Below are 17,554 nucleotides of genomic sequence, written 5' to 3' on the forward strand. Positions count from 1 at the left end.
GCGGCGAGCGGGCAGCTGGGCTGGGCCGCCAGGAGCCACTGCACGCGCTCGGCGCCCTCCTCCCCGCCGCCCCCGCCCGGTCCCCGCGCCGCCGAGCCCCAGTCCACCCCGCAGCCCGGCGCCCCGCACCCGCAGGCTCGCCGCCGCTCGGCAGCCACCGCCCCCTGGCCGCGCGCTTGGCCTCGCCCCGCCCCGCCCGGTCCCTCGTCGCCCCGCCCCGCCCGCCGGCCCCGCCCCGCCCGAGCAGCCGAGCCGTTCCCGCCCTCGCCCCGCGCCCAGGTAGCTGCGAGGAAACTTTTGCTGCGGCTGGGTAGCGGCACGTCTCCCGCTCCTCAGGGTCGCTGCCAGCCTTGCCGAGTCTCGGAACCGCTCTTGCCCCCGCTGCCACTCTCCCGCGCTCTCCTCGCTGCCCGCGAAGCAGGATGGCGGGGACCGTGCGCACCGCGTGCTTGGTGGTGGCGATGCTGCTCAGCTTGGACTGCCCGGGACAGGCGCAGCCCCCGCCGCCGCCGCCGGACGCCACCTGTCACCAGGTCCGCTCCTTCTTCCAGAGACTGCAGCCCGGACTCAAGTGGGTGCCCGAAACCCCGGTACCAGGTGAGGAGGCGTCCCCGCGCGCATCCCCCCGCGCCCGGCGGGGAGCCCGGGGCGCGTGGCCACCGTACCCCGGGAGCGCTGGCCTCGTGGAGCCGCGTTCGTGCGCCCCGCCGCTGGGCACCTGGGAGTGGTCGCTGCGCCCGGGGCCCGGCCAGGTCTACCAGGGGAGGGCGGAGGGTTGAGCGTGGACCATGTCCTCCTCTCCCGGGCTCGCTCTGCTGTCAGGGAAGGTACGGGTGGGAGGCACGGCGGGGAGGGCCTCCTCGCAAGCGCCCATTTTTTGGGGAGGGCAGGAAGGTGGGAGCTGCTTCCCCGGGCCTCGGCGAACTGGCGCCCCGCAGCCGAGCCGGTGTCTCGAGCATTTGCCACCCTCGCTTGCACGAGTGTGCCACCGTTTCAGCCGGAGCTGGACCGTGGCTACGGCCGGCCATTCTCTCCCCAACCTGCCCCCCACGCCCTCCTTTTGGTAGCCTGGGTTCCGGGGTTCACGGGCCCAAGTGCAGACAAAGTTGGGGACAGATCTCCGAATCCGCAGTGGCAGGTAGAGTGCACGCTGGGGGAAACTTCTGAGCAGGAGGGTCCCCAAGAGGAGAAGGACCGGACCTTTCCCTTCAGAACAGCGTCCCTTATCTAGGTTGGCAAAATCGCTTCGAAAACGGTGCTGCAGGCGGGGGAGCAGGAGTCCAAAGATGATTTAACTCCTCCCCTTCTCAAATTCATCTGCCTTCTTGACAGGCTGGACCCTGGAGGGGAGATGATTTTAGGTGGAGGAAAGTTTCCCAACGCCTGCCTTTTGTTCTGCACAATCAGATCGTGTTGTTAAGGGCATATTTTAACCTTAGCCGAGGGCTGCCGCTGTCAACAGATGAATATTAATGGCCCTGTGTGATTGACTGTCCCGCGGTTGGACTCCTAAAAGCCGGCTTTAGAATCCAATTAGTACAAGTTGCTACCCTGACAATGCAGGCAAGAAGAGTTGGTCTGAAACAGGTTAATTTATCGGAGGCGCGCTCTGCAGAAGCGGCCGGTGGTGTTCGCAAACCCTGAGATGTCCGTGGCCTTCGGGGGTCTCTTCCCAGCCCGTGCCTCCAGCGAGGCGCGCGTCCCGCGCTTCGGAGGGATGGGGAGCAGCCTTCGTCGGAAACTTGGCTCGTGGCTCTCAGCAAGTCAGAGAGGCGGGCCTGATGGTTGGACCAAGTTGGGAAGGCGATGCGCGCCCTGTGGGCGCTGCCAGCGAGCAGTTCACTAGCGGGAGGTTACCTAGGCAGCCAGCGCGCCCTCAGCCCTCAGCCTTTTCTTTAGGTGGTTGAAAAGAGCCGAGGGAGCCTGCTGTTCCGTTGCAAAGGTAATTGGTCACCCCTTTTGGCAACCGAAATGCGTTTGCGCATATGTTAAATATTGCGTCGCAGGATTTCGCTCTATGGGAGGGGAGAACTACCTCTTCCACTCTTAAGTGTTAATAACGTACCACGTGGGCGTGTGCAAGAGCTGTAAGGGGCAACCTATGAATCAGTTGCACAGAGCTGAAACAACAGGCGAAATCTCTGTGCCCTCGAAGTGCCGTGGTAATTAGATTGCGAAGGCCAGAGAACACGCTTTTGTTGATAATGTAAAAATTGGTCCTCACAGGGTGAGTCCCCGCCAGATGAATGGTTCCGGGGTTGGGGTTGGGGCCACATTTGGCTGATTCGAAGCCAGGGAGGAAAGGTTGTGCTTGAAAGAAGAAAAAGACCAGAAGGAACACACTGATACTCATTTAGCAACCCCCTCCCTCTACACTCACTCCTGCTGGCGCTGGCCCTCCCTCCTCCCCAGCTCTCCGGCTGCCTGCCTCTTTGCGGCCGCCTCTGTATACAAGTACTGGGAGGGCCCACACACTGTGTGTAAGAGATTTGGCCCGGGCTCTCTCCCTGCGAGCTCCCTCACTCCACGCCTAAGGATGGCCATACTGTAGAGAACAGGAATTCCTAAGGGGGACTCCCCCACCCCTTTCTTCCAGCATTTCCCAAACTCTGTAGGCAAAATCACTTTCCAATGGTCTTCATAAAAACCCAACTGCCCTACTTCACTTCTGTTTAACAGCTGGGTGCGGAGGCCAGCACCTTCTACATGGTGGGCAGGCACTGTTCTGACTCGTGCTGGAGTAAAGCCAAACTTCAAATGTGGTGACACCCAGGCAGCGACCATATATCCTGGATTTTCCAGGGTCTGCGCAGATTTCCGGGACTCTTGACTTGCCATGAAAACCATGTGTCCCAAATTTCCCTTTGGCGACTCTGGGCACTGTAGAATGAGAAACATGGTGAAAATCCTAATGTCTAGGAGTGGAAAGAACTCATCAGTATTTCAGAGGAGAGACGATAATGGCCGACTAAATACAATGGCAAGCACATCATTTCAAAATGAAATAAAAATAAAATGAAATAAAAATTGAAATTGAAAGAGAGCTGCAAATTATTTGGTAGTTATGAACCATCAAGATGACCGCTTGACTTTCTCCCTCCTCTGTATTTTAAGCCATGTTCAGTTTGCCCGCATCACTGTATTAACTGCTAATTAAAGCTCTCTTTGTCCCAGATAAAATGAGATTTGGTCACAGTAAGGAGAAATCCTCAAGAATGTCCTGTCTCACTTAAGGGGAGCATTTGGGATTGACTGCTAACTTTGGCCATTAGCAGAATTGGGTTAGAGTGGATAAGGTACATTTCTTATGCTAACATGGATGCCACTAAATGGCATTTGAAATCTGCCAGCCTAAAAAATAAATGACTGGTGCTAAAGGGCTACACCAGCCTTCCACAAAGTTCATCTAAAGCCTTGCAATCTCGTGTTCCCATTTCTTTTAGAGCGTTCAAAGGCACGGGATAACAATTCTAAATAACATGTCCCCCAAATCCATAGATCTTTTCATACTCCCCCCCCCCTTTTAAGGATTTGTAGCTTGGAAAGCACCACAGATGGAAACCAGGCACACAGAGTTAGCATTTGGCAGAAAAATCCATATAACTGACTTTCATTGTAGCTCTTTTGCCCTTATTTAATTTAGAAAAATTCAGAAAAAAGCCAATGAGCTCATAAGTCTGGATGTTTATTTTGTTTTGCTTAACCTACCCACAGGCGCAATCAAGAATGGATACAATTTTAGGCAAGGAAAGTGAGCTAGTAATCAGACAATGATGTTTCCAATTGTCTCAAGGGAATGTTACAGAAGTCTGAAAAAAAAAATTCCTCTAAACAAAAATCAAGTGTAATTCACTTTATGAATGCCATACACCGCTTTTGGGGGTGGGGTGCTGGTGGTGAAGGGGACGGACGGGAAGGAGAAAATCAATCAAACTGTGGTAGTGTTGCAACTCCCCAAAGATTGAGGGATCTTGCCTTAGAGGGCCCTGGAAAGTGGAGGGACCAATCCCAGGAAGGCCAGACTCCCATGTGGGTCAAAGGCAACCCGGAAGAGGCAAGCCCGACTTGAGAGTTTCTCAAAATAGACGAAACACCCTAAAAATAAAAATCAGCATTCTTGAAACAAAGACAGAGTTTGCTCTTGGTTGTAGTCGTTGTTTTAAAGTGTGAGAACTAGCCACCAGGTCTGGGTGGTCTGGGTGGCCAGCTGCGGTCCCCCAATTAGTTCGAAGAAGCTCGTGGACCTAAGGTCGGGAGAGAGAACAAGGCCCCGGGCTGTGGGTGTGGGAGGACTTTCCTTGTCCCGAGGCCACCCTGGAGGGGGAGGTGAGCAGGTGATTGATTCACCCTTTGACCAAGTCGCATTATTGCCCCCCTAACTGGGAACAGTTGGGAGGACCCTTTAGAGTGGGGTCAGAATCGATTTCTGAGGTGAGCCCTGATGGGTGGGACCGGGCTGGGCTTGGAGGGCAGGGTGGGGCCGGGTCAGGAGGTGGCTGGTGGTCAGTGGAGCGCCTGGGCCTTCGAGAAGCCTGAGCCTGGCGCTCCTTGGCCGGGCCCCCGTGAGGTGTTGGAGGTGCCGAGAGGAGTAAGACACAGCCCCTTTTGTCAAGGCGCTCACAGTCTAGTGGGGGAGCCTACGAGTAAACAGACTTCTCAGGACACTTGTAGGATTAAATAGGGTGAAAAGGGCTAGAAAATACCTCCAGGAAATTGGCTGAAATGGTCACAATAGCCAGCCTGGCCAAGGGGAAAGAACTGAAGAGATGAAGTGGGAGATAGGGCAGATGCTCTTAATAGGGCCGCCATCTTAAAGAGAGTTTTCTTAATTCTTGGAGCAAATTCCGCACAAGCATTAGGAGATGCATGCAAGAGATGATTCCGGTGGATGCTAGATGACACAGATGGTGTCAGTTTTGCAATTTTTTTTTCTTGTGGGCTGGGAGATTGCTTTCAATCTTTTGATGCAATATTTTTGAGCGTTCTGCTACTTTCATCTTGAGAGTTGCAATGTTTGCTGTTTGCCGTAGCCTAGAAAAAGGCTGCTTATTAGCAACCTGGGAAGAAAGAGGCCTGGGTTTGTCTGCTGTGAGACAAGACAGCAAATATGTTTTCTCCTTAAATGGCAGCTATCAATGACCACGCCAACTTTAGTGTTTGATGCATATACAAAAGCATGGGTCTTAAGAGGTATCTTATTACTCATTTCTAAGAAAATTGAAGATAATCACTTATAACTTGTGCACACGATACATCATTTGGAAAGAATTTCACTAGGGATCATATTGCTCAACTGAAAAGTTCTGGCATGCTGAATTTGTACATTTTTGTGAATGCTTCCTTTACTCTGATCTCTCGCTTTTTTCTGCATATGGTTATTTGTATGTTTTAGATTAGAAGCTTCTTAAAGGGAAAGCACTGCATTTGGCGCAGTGTTGAGCACAATACCAAGAGCCCCACAGCACAATTAGTGTATCATCGACGATGATAGAATTTCACGATCATGATGTATTCCCTATGAACTCTCAGATACTTTCCTAAGCTCTATGTCATCGTACTTATTTTAAAAACCTAAATCCAGTTTGTTCGGGGACACTGTTGGGGTATGTGGACAAACTTTTCAGGCTATATATATCTGGCCTGGAGCCAGATTCAGTCTTTCCTCAGTTAGCTGGCAACTATACCATTGGTTAAGGGCTTATTAATGTCAAGGACTCAAAGAACAGATTGAAATTAGCAACACTGTTATGACTGGCATAGTATCATTACAGAGCAACAATTATTATGGCACATAAATTGTAAGCCATCTCTTAAATCGAACTCTCTTTGATTTAATGTCAGCTGGATCTTTCTTGCTAGCGTTGACATTACCGTACTTGGGGGTCAAGCTGTAACACATGCGTGTGTTTCTGTAGCCTGGGATCAGAATTTGTGCAGAGGCTCAATCCAAGAGCCCATACCAGGAGCCAACATCTACTCGGCCCTAGCCAAGCTTGCAAAGGGGTTTGAAGTTTTGGGTAAGCTAGGGTCTAATGGAAAGTGTGTGCAGAACCCCCACCCCACACACTCATCTGCCCATATTTAGCAAATTGTCTGACTTGAAACAGGATCCCCAGCGCTCCATTAAGAAATGAGCATCAGAGAATAGAATCCAAACCATGGGCCCCAGACTGGCTTTAGAGACAGCATAAGGTAATGGGAATTTACCTTCTGAGATAGAATGACAGGGAGAACACGAGTCAGAAAGCAAAGTGAAGGTGGGCATACTGGCAGAAAAAATGTGCATTTTGAAATGCTACGTGTGTGGAGAAAACCCTCATTGGAGCGCGGTAGTCTCACTTGAAGACCTCATTGAATGTACAAAGTAAAGAAGATTTAGTTCTGTACTTCAAATCAGGCCAATTAAACCTCAATTGTCTGAGTGCTAATTATTAGAAATACTTGTCCACCATTTCTCAACAAAAATGAATTCAGACTGATTACCGAGAAAGGCCTGTTCACTTTTTCCTCTCTTTGTGTGTAGCTGGACAAAGCCTTATTTGAGAGTTTGTATTTTTCCTCATGAGTAAAAGAGAGTCAGTGTTAGGACCGAAATGCACTGCTAGTGTTCCAAATAGTTAATTACTTCCAGTAGCCGAAATTGTATTTATATGCTAGATTAGTAAATCTACTAAGCTCTCTGAAGTATACTTAATAGGCTTATATTGATAAATAATTGATAGGAAGGGAGATAAAATACAAGTGAAAGTGGCAATAAGAAGGGACAGGGAAGTTAAAGCCTTTATAAAAACAAAACAAAACAAAAAACCTCCATTCACTGTATTCTATCCATCCACCTGAAAGTTGAATGATGTACATTTCTCAGAAGTGAGGATTTTGAGAATATCCTGTGTTTTTCAGAATTTTTACAATGTGGCATGCATTTATTTCTTGTATAAATCCAGAATAAGGCAGAATTCTAGACTACAATTTTAGCTGGCCTTTTCAAGTCTGCCTTTTGGAAATAAGTTTATGACTGGAAAATTAGAAGTCCTGAGTATGGTATCTTTAAGGTATGTGTTCATAATCATCTGCATCTGCCCTGCCAGACTGTGATTTTCATCTTTGTATTTCCCATCTCGTAGTACAGATCATAAGTGCTTGATAAATATTTGTCTCCTAAATGAATGATTAGAAGTAGAAATGTATTATAAACATAAAATTTCCATAAAGCCAATATTTAAGTAGTCGATTCACTTTTACTAATATATTAAGGTTTCTAAAAAAGCAACTCCTTTTTCAGGTCAAAACTCCATCTGTTGTCCATAGGTAAGTGGCAAAGGACTGGTTGAATTCATATGACTGTACTGAAATTCCCCAAAAGAAGTAGACTTAGGCAAATCTCTCCAAGAGGTAAGTATTCTATGCTTGGTTACAAGGCTAGTCTAAGAAGTTCATAGATAAATTAAATATATCCACATATAGATAAATGCATTTTTTAAATTTTTTTTATTTTTTTTTTAAAGATTTTATTTATTTATTTGACAGAGATCACAAGTAGACAGAGAGGCAAGCAGAGAGAGAGAGAGAGGGAAGCAGGCTCCCTGCTGAGCAGAGAGCCCGATGCGGGACTCGATCCCAGGACCCTGAGATCATGACCTGAGCCGAAGGCAGCAGCTTAACCCACTGAGCCACCCAGGCGCCCCTAGATAAATGCATTTATTTCCTTTACAGACCAGTGGCATTTAGGTTTCAAAAATAATGCAACTTGGTGTCAGTTACAGAAACATACATGGAAAGTATGTAAGTTTTTCTTTGGTGTTTGGCGTTTTTTACCAATAACATGAAACGTCATAAATGTACATTTTAAAGGACATAGTCTGAGGTGGATATTCAGCCATGGAAATTTTATTGGAGTAGGATAAAGGGCCTCCTGAGAGGTCTCTTAATTTCTGTATGCACTGGGGCAAGCTTTTAAAGTCAGCTGAGAAAACTCAACTGGTTGGCTAGGGATGACCCATGGGGAGTTCTTTCAGCTAGAGGCCCAACTAGGAAAGAGGGTAAAAAAGAAAGGGATGATGCTCATTTGAAAATAATATTAGAATTGTGTTTGGATACTTTCCTCCTTCATTATGGTTTTGCTTCCTCTCTCCCAAACTCTGCATCCTGGTTCTCATGGTGTGTGTCAGCATCCTGGGGTACTCCACTGCTCTTTGTCCAATTTTGGCTCGGATGATTGGCACTGAGGGAAATGTGGGGAAGAGAAGAAGGGTCAGAATGACAGATACAGGGAGGACATTCAAAGCCCTTACCCTGGGATGTATCAGAAAGTTCGCTGACACATAACAGCCTGAAAGGATTGGAAAACATTCGAGTTTGGAAGCTTGGGTGTACATAGAAAATATGGAGTTAAGCCCCCAGTGCGTTTGGGTCCCAGAAATACTCTATTGCTCTTCTTGCTTAGTATCTGTGTTTCTGTGAAGTACATAGCTTATTCATAGCCTCTGCCAGACCCTACAACGGCTGACAGCAGAAGCCATATCTGATTCAGCATGATATCCTCTAGAGTGGTGAGTAGAGTGCCTTGTGTAAAGTTATTAATAAAGGTTGGAGCGAAGGTAAGAATTAACACCTAAAGAAACAGTCTACAGGACTTGACTGCTGTTGAATGAGATCCCAGGATGGCATACACCTAGCGAAGGACCAAGTCTCTGGGTGCATCGTTGTCTACGTTGATCTGCAATTGGGACTGAGGGTGGGGTGGCGGACGTGAAGCCCATGTATTTGTTCTTTGTAGACCTGGGGGCCTTGTTGCCCCTGTTTCAGAACTGAAGTCTGGGGAGGAAGTGACTAGTAGAGAGAAATTTTTATGTACAGGTTTCCTCTAAGATTTATTTAATTATTTGGGGGGGGGGTAGAGGGAGAGAGAATCTGAAGCAGATTCCATGCTGAGTGCGGAGCCCCATATGGGGCATGATGCAGGGCTCGAACCTACAACCCTGAGATCAGGACCTGAGCCAAAACCAAGAGTTGGGTGCTTACTTGACTGTACCACCCAGGCGCCGCCGCCCCCCCTCCCCTGCCCTGGCTACAAACTTCTCTAAATATGGTGCTTGAGGGGTGCCTGGCTGGCTCAGTTGGTAGAGCATGTGACTCTTGGTCTTGGGGTCATAAGTCCAAGCCCCAAGTTGGGCATAGAGCCTACTTAAAAAAAAATGTGGTGTTTAGATATGTTTTATGTGTACTTATATCTATATACACACACGTTTTAGTTTATATATGAATAAATATTCTACATTTCTGTTATTTTGATAGGAGCAATTTATAATTATGTGTTGTTTAAACTGTTTGAAAGTTGTTAATTATTACTCCTAGTAAGGAGGGGTCTTTCCCAATCCTATTTTGTGTCGTGAAAGCCTTGCTTATGTACGGAGAATACAACCACTCATGGAGTGTCTGCAGGTTGAGTTCTGTACACACACACACACACACACACACACACATCTGTACACTCACACACACACATAATATCCCTACATCAGTACATCCTTAATAACGTAGAGAAAAAGCTTAATTTACCCTGGGAAAACCTAGGGGGTACTGCTTCTTGGAGCTCAAGTAAACCATTTTCAGTTGGATTAGCCCCAAATTGTTGCAGAGTGAATTGTCACTGATATCACAGAGCTCATTTATTAAGTTCTATTGTTTTCCTAAGTACAGAGATGTGATCCTCATTTAAAGCAGTGATGGTCAACTCATACTGTGAATTTGGCTCATTTTGGAGAATGACTTCTAGCACCAGCCACATTGCACGTTGAGCTCCACAGCAATGAGAATGTGACCCAAGAGGCAGTTTCCAAGTTAGCTTTCATGGAGTGATTGTATTGGGGACCACATTTAGTTGTTTTGGAAAACAGATGGAAATTCTCAGGAAAGGAACCTACTACTACTAATGAACTCTATGTGCCATCGCTGCATAAATACTGTAAAGTTTTTCATTCATTCTCTGCTTCAGCCAGCATTCACTGGGCCCTGATGCTATGCCAGGTACTGAGCTGGGAGCTGATGCGTAAGATACAATCACTGCCTAGGAAGGGAGCCATATAGGGATCTGGGGGTTGTTGAGCTGTGGAGGAGGGATGCCTTGCTGCCTTAAGTGGGCTGCCACATAAGGTATATGCAGAGACACGTAGAGACAGAATGACTCATTTTTTGGACAGGACTGGTTTGGATTGGTTGGAGAACAGCTGTTGGGGGGTGTGGGGAGTAGAGGAAAGACGAACTAGAAAAGTAGGCAGGAAATGCTGAGGAGTTTCATTGGGCTATATCCAAGGATGATTAAGAGCCATGAAAACATTTGAAGAAGAGAAAATGGTATTTAGTATGGAGAATGACTGGCAGGGAGTCTTAGTAATGCAGGTTGGAAAAAAGCAGGGCAGGAAATAGGGGAGTAAAATACCAAGTTGAGAGGCTAGAGGAAATGGATCAGGTATGACTTGCTGACTGGTTATGAGGATAGGAGGGAGAGTCTAGAACTTCTAGTTTTTCTGGGTGGTGGACCTATGGCACATTGTAAGTGCTCAGTAAATATTTGTTGACTAAATGAGTGAAATACAGTAAACTCTATCTCCAATGTGGGGGCTCAAGCTCATGACCCCAAGGTCAAGAGTCACACACTCTATCCACTGAACCAGCCAGGTGCCCCAAGAAGAACATATTTTTAAGGAGTGAAATAATGAGTTTGATTTTGAAGGGGTTGAGTTTGAGGGGGTCCTTTGATCATTGAGGCGGAAATGTCCGCTAGGTGGTTGAGGTTGTGTCTTGGACAGTAGAAGAGAGAGATCAGGGCTACATACTCGGATACATACTCGGGTATAGAACAACATATAGATGGTAACGGAAACTCTGGGAATTGATGAGATCGCCAGGAAATAGTGCATACACTCTTCTGGAGTTCAGAAAACGCATAGTTGGGACTCATCAGCATATAGGCTCAAGTTGGAAGTCATGGGTGTGGATGATATTTTCCAGGCTTTTGCATGTGACACATCTTAAAATGCATTTTGCCAACATCTGGTGATTAAGAAAAGAACTGCCAAAGACTTCAAGAATTCTCTTGATTAAGAGAAAGTATGAGTGGATGTTGTCATGGTCCAAGATTTTGCAAATAAGATAATGCACGACGAAACACACACACACACACACACACACACACACACGGGTGGTGGGGAATGTAGAGAAGTACATTTGAAGCAAGGGATTGGATTTCTATTACTTTTGATAGCAGTAATTCATAATTTTTCATGTTATTTAAACTGTTTGAAAGTTGTTAATTGTTCATTTTAGCAGTGGGTGGTCTTCCCCAATCCTACCTTACATCTGTGTCATGAAAGCCTCGCTTTCATATATCTTACGTACAGGCAATGCAACCACTCATGGAGTGTCCCTAGCTTCTGAGTTCAGCTGACCTGCCTGGTTCCAACACAGAGGCCCCTCTGGTGCCCCCAGCCCCCGCTGGGGAGCAGCCTCCCACTCTGGAGAATGAAAGCTGTAGCTTTTGGGAGCTCTGGTCTCTCTTCCACTAGCTGGTCTCTGAAACATGTGGTTCCAAGCAAATATTAGGCATACTTGTGTCATTGGGCTGATCTTTTCTTAAGTGTCTATGGAGATGTAGTGTGGTTTTTTTGTTGTTGTTGTTGCGGGGGTGGGGGTAGAGGGTGGTAGAATTTTCCGTTTCTCTGGCATGAAGAGTTTCTTTCATTTCCCTATTGTTCTAGAGGTTGCCTTTGTCCCGGCTTCTACTTCCATTCAACGTAAACTTGAAACCTCCTGTTCTCCAGAAGATTTTCTTAAGACCACTTTCAGATGAATGGAATAGTCTGGAAGGGCCCTGAGGGAAGAGCACAGAAACTACCACTTACTGAGTCCCCACTATGTGCCAGTTGCTTTGCATTTAATCCCATTTAGTCCACACAGCAAAGGGGAAAGGGAGGTGGTATCATGTCCATTTTACAGATGAAGAGATGAGGCCCAGAAGGCTAACATTCCCCGAGCTTGTGTGGTATGGGGAGCCAGAATTTGCATCCAGATGTGTCTCACTCGACAGCTCCTGCTCCTGCTGGTATGCCCTTTGGAAGATGGGCTGGATTCAAAGCATTTGACTTAAATTCCCACACTCCTTTGACTGGATGACGTTTCGCTCTGGGCTTCTCTCCTCCTCAGGCTGATTCTCTCTCTGCTTGTTTGCCTTCTCCCTCCCTCCCTCTCAGATGCAAGTGCTCCAGTCCTGCTTGTCCTTTGCCCCTTCTGTTGTCTCTTTGCTCATTCCCACACCCATTCCCATGACTTCATTATCTTCGCTGTCCGAATCACTCCCGTCTCCCTCTCCAGCCTGACCTCTTCATTGCTGTCTGGTTCAGGATCTGCCAGTCGTTCTGCCAAACATCTCCGTCCAGAAGTCCTGCCAGGGCTTCCCTTTCCACAGAGCCAGAAATCAGTCCATCGTTTTCTCCTCCCGCCTGCACAAACCTGTCCCCCTCGAACATTCTGCATCTGTGGCGCTAGCAGCTCCAGGACCCAGACCTGAAACTACGCGACTGTCTTGGACTTCTCTTTGTCCACGTCTCACCCCCGAATTAAATGGCTAAATCCTGCGAGCCTGACTCTCTCATGTCTTTTGGGCTTACCTCCTTGGCCTGTGGGCCCTCTGCGTAGACACAACAAGCCACCAACTCCTTAACTGAAAGGACCCTGTAGTTGTCTGCCCCCGAGCCTTTGCTTTCGGACCACCCGACTGTCTGCCTTCCAGGGGTGCCTGCTCTAGTCCTAGCCACCTTCAAGGTGGCCATGCCATGCTGTCTCCTGTATGAGCTGTATCACGGGTCCTCGTGCCTAGTTCCGTTTGAACCCTGGTATCCCTGTACTTCTCCTATGGCCTTGGTTCTCTCTTGCTCTTCTAGTTATTTATGGTACTTGGCTTTTTCCTCTTCCTAGAGGCTTGCAGGAAATGAGGACTCTCAGGCCACATCCCAGACCCGCTGAATGAGACCTGTGTTTTTAAACAAGATCCCCAGTTGATCTGTACGCACATTAAAGCTTGCGAAGGGCTGCTTCCAAGCATGAGCTCCTTGAGGGACCTCAGGACTCAGGGGAGGGACTTGCACATAACAATGAAAAAAAAAGAAAAAAAAAATCTTTTTCTTTTGATTTCTTGCATTTGTGCTGTGCTTGGCTGTTCCATCATTGTTGTGGCCTCAGCGATCTATACACAAGAAATGTATGGTGCGGGGAGGACGGGGGAGGAGAGAGAGACTCAGAGAGTGGGGTGGGGAAGAAGGAAAAAAGTGGGGGGGTGTAGAATGAAGGGACTGGATTGAGCCCCAATGGTGGCTAATAACTTCCTGACCAGTTTGGAAAATGATCTTTCCTCTCCCAGATAGTTAGAGCCTCTTGTCTACGGCTTGGCTTAGTTTAATGTGGCCAGAGGCAAGTATCTTTGGAGACCGTTTTGCTTTTACCTAGGAACCTAATCGTTTCCCACTTTTTTTCTTTTTTAAACTGGCCTTCTGGGGTGTACCTTCTCTGGCCATCTCCAGAAGTCAGAGTGGGACTTTTGAAGCAATTCTGAGGGCCATGGAGGAACTGTGCTCAGTGTTTCCAATAGTCCCTTCTGTTTTCAGAAACTGGTTTTCTGCTTTCTTCTGAAACTTCAAAGTTTATTTCTGAAATAAAGGTTTATTTTCCCCCATGGAATTCGAAGTTTTTATACAAGTGTTAATTTCTAAAACCTAAGTCATTTCTTGCCGTTGAAACTTCAGGGCTGTGGGTCAATTTAATAATGTTGCCTGAAGGTTCTTTTGGCCTTCCAAAGCTGTCAGATTGCCTTTTCTTTGTTCTTTGAGGGAGTAAGGTTGCCTCATTCACAAAGCTTGAAGGAGTTGGAACCAGCATTTAGTCAATCATTCAGCCTTTCTCCACCCCTCAGCAATATCCAGTTTTATTCTCAATCTCCGTCCTAGTGGCAAAGAGATGTATTGCTGACTCACAGTTCTTGGTGGGATTCTCCAAAAGCTCATCACCATTTATTTCATAGAGTAGAGTGACAAGAAGTAGCCCAAGTTACTAGGACACCCCTAGCTAAGGGGAGCAGCGGGGGGCTCTGAGCACACCATCACTGCCCTTCTGGGGCTCAGAAAAGCTCCAAAGCTACCAAGCCCCCCCCACCCCGGTTCATCGTCTGCTGGACTGCTCCCCACATCTTCCCTTTTCGCCTTCCTCCTTCCTACCCTCACGCTCTCTCTCAACTGGTTATAATTTAGAACAGAAGGTGTTTTATGGTTTGTTATATTTATTGAATGGTTTTGTGTTTCTTGTTCTCCAAAAAAATTGGAGGAGTGGAATGTTTTATATTTTCCTCCGTATTTGAGTTTTTAAGTTGTGTTTCCTTTTCCTATAGCTCCTGATTTCCTTTTCTCCTCTCTCTCCCCCCATCTTCCTCTGCCTCCTCCACATCCGCTTGCCCTCAGTGATTCTGGAGAGAAAACAGCCTTCCCATTTCTGCCCGCATATTTGGTTTGGGTACCTGGTTACTTCTCCCGGGGATATTTTGAAATTTGATTTCTTTGGTTCTTTGGAAATGCAGAGCTCTAAAATATGCACCGATGAATTTACATTCCACTTTCTAAGAACTCTGAGCATTTAAAAGGGTTTCTGTACAGATAGCACCAGGCTAAATATATCTGACTGGAGTATCTCAGATCATTGCTATGTAGTTTACATTCTCTCTCACTTTGTCATAATTCTCAATGAATGCAAATTGCATCTTTGTTCTTCGAAATCTCTTGTCTTCCACCAAACTTCCTTTCCTTTTTCTGAAGATCAGGGAGCCCCTTTGAAACCCTGCTCATGTGGGGCGAAATTGACACCTAGCTCGCAGGCTAACCAAATGTAGCTTGCTTTTCCCTGATGAAGTGAACCACATTGCAGGACATTGTGTCACTTGCAGGATTTTATTGTCCTAGTTTCAAATTTGACTTCAGGTTAAAGAGCGTCTTCCAGTTGGACTATTCCTTGGTATTTTTTTTTTTCTTCGTCTTTATACTTACGGGGATCTTTTGTTTGTCCTGTGTCTATTATCTCTTCCAAGCTTGGCCAAGGCTGTTAGGTTATGCACCTACGTATAAATGTTTAACAAGATAAGTCAGAGAAAACGGGCTGGGAGATCCTTCAGCCCTGCCTCCGCCACCCCCCCCCCCCCGCCCCCCCCCCCCCCCCCTGTTTTTTGTGTCGAGTCACAGATGGTTGCTTTATCTCAGATGTTTAGATTTGGAAGACATTCCTTTGCACTTTGCTTGATGGACACAATGAAATGGAAGCATCTGAGTCAATCTTGACTACCAAAATGGTAGCACCAAGGAACAGATAACATTAGGCTCCTCTTCCTATTTTTTTTTCCAACTGGTTATCCAAACTCCCCAAAGCCAGAGAGTTTTAGGTATGAGATTGTGTGTTTTTAAAGAAAATATTTTGGATGAAGACTAATGTTCTCAAGTCAGGAATAACAATTAGTACCATTCATTAATCAGGAGCATGTTTTGACTTTAAGTCCGGGCTAGGAAATATAAACTGTGAAAGTCACACATATATATGAACCTCAGGCAAATTTATGACTTGTCAGCCTTTTAAGGTTAAATTCTTAACCCCAAATCGGGGCTGGCTTTATATGTGGAGTCCAGCACATTCCTCTGGGCCACTGAACAACCCCCACCCCCACCAGCCCCAGCGCTTTGCTTAACAGCAGCTAATGGCCTAATGAGCAAGAAGGATTTCTGCCTCTTATCAGGTGCCTGAACAGCCACAGGAAGGCTGATGTACAGAGTACGGGTCAAAACCCGAGTTCTTGAACCAAAAAACTACGGGCACAGCTTCAGACTCTGGCTGTGCAGTATCTGTGTCGTTATCAGTACCTACCCGTGAAGAAGTGGGACGCTCCAGTTCCAACAGATCGCAAGAGTCGCCAAAAGTATGAACAGTCTGGTTAGTTTTGCTAATAGTCCGTTCCTTCTTTGTTTAGTTCCTCCATATATGAGCTTGTAGTTTGCGCCTAGAGGTTGTTATGGTCACGTTGGGGAGCGGTTGATGGTCAGATGGTGAGGATGGAGGCAAGGATATTTATGTTCGGTCCTGGACTTTGGAAGCTGCTGCCAAAAAAACACAAATAGATACTACTACTTTTATTTCTTTTTAAACTGAGTTTTGGAATCCGTATGCACTCCAACTTGCCGCGGAGCCGGGGAAAGCCTTGTGCCTCCTCGTACCGTCCTCGGACATTTCTGCCGAGAAAGAGTCCTTGCCTGTTTGTTGGAACCACATGGAATCCAGGCTCAGGCTGGCACAGAATAAATATTTTAGGGTACTCAGGGCCCATTAGAGTGAAAACCCCTTGACTTTCATCTTCTGCATTTGCATTTTTTTTCAGAGACAATAATGAAAACATTTTTTTTTTTTCAGATTCCGTCCTGTTACTGAAAATCCTATTTACATAAACAGGCATTGTTGTGGCTTAGGGAAGAATGTGGGGTCCCATTCTTTAGCTCCTTGTATATCTTTGCTAAGGCTTGTCTAAATAGAAGTAATGACGCTTTAGTGTAAGCAGCTTTTCTCATTTAGGTAAGCAGGGTGGTTTGAAATTTCAGTTTACTAGATAATTGAGTCTCTTCTTAATTATTTCAGGCATGCCGGTTGCTCTCTTGATAGTAAAGACCCTAAAAATCTAGTAATCTCCTCAGGCATCCGTTTGGTAATAAAATCCTGTGCATTTTCAGGGGTTAATTTTCATGACAATTGTGCGTCCCCTCCCCACCCCCAGCCTGAAAGAAATCCTGCTAACTTTTAGGGCCTTGGTCTCCTCACGTCCGCAAGAGCACACTTAGAAATATATGTCATGGTGTTGCTGGAATTACGGATCTCAAGGAAATTTAAATGTATTCACATTCATGCTCATTACACAACTTCCATTTAGAGTTTTTAAAGGCCTTGTCCTACGTCTCTGAAAATCATCTGCCTGACTTTGCCAGGCTAGGTTTTCTGCCCTGAATGAAAAACTAAGATCAGCAAGACCGGAGCCTGATTAGCCTCCTATTCGGTCCTTTAAAGTAAATTAAATAAGTAAGTAAGTAAGTAAATAAATAAATAAAAATTTAAAAAAATAAATAAAGAAAGGAAAAAGCAGAAAAAAAAAAAAGAAAGAAAGAAAATCTCAGAGGTCATCTGGGGCAGAGTGAGGTGGGAAAAACCTTAAAAAAAAAAAAAGCCCAGGCCGCCTTTCACATCTGCTAGTCATTCCCACTGGTGTGACTTCAATTCAGCGAGTTTTTATTGAGCACCTGTGGTGGGGGCGGTGCTAATAATCGTTAACATTTATTGAGCCAGGCGCTGTGCTAAGCCCTTTATGGGCGATATCCCATTTAATCCTCACCACAGCACTACCAGGTGGGCAGCATTACTTCCCCCATTTTGCAGATGAGGAAACTGAGGCTTAGAGAGGTTTAGTGGCTTGGCCAAGGACAGATATTTT

At 46.5% G+C, this 17,554-nt stretch overlaps 1 protein-coding gene across 3 annotated transcripts in view; it reads left to right on the forward strand.

Annotated features, from left to right (window-relative positions):
* Positions 1 to 341: 341 nt before the first annotated feature.
* LOC111162134 (glypican 3) overlaps positions 342 to 17,554 on the forward strand; it is a 402,636-nt gene continuing 385,423 nt past the window's right edge. For 2 of the 3 annotated variants that reach the window (XM_022526329.1, XM_022526330.1), the window contains exon 1: positions 423 to 597. In XM_022526329.1, coding sequence (XP_022382037.1) covers positions 423 to 597 — 175 coding nt within the window. Of the gene's footprint in view, positions 598 to 17,554 lie in introns of all 3 variants that reach the window. The other variant, XM_022526328.1, reaches the window with a different exon arrangement.

This window comes from Enhydra lutris, unplaced genomic scaffold (assembly GCF_002288905.1).
Source record: "Enhydra lutris kenyoni isolate GAN:26980312 unplaced genomic scaffold, ASM228890v2 scaffoldscaffold89, whole genome shotgun sequence".
NCBI lineage: Eukaryota > Metazoa > Chordata > Mammalia > Carnivora > Mustelidae > Enhydra > Enhydra lutris.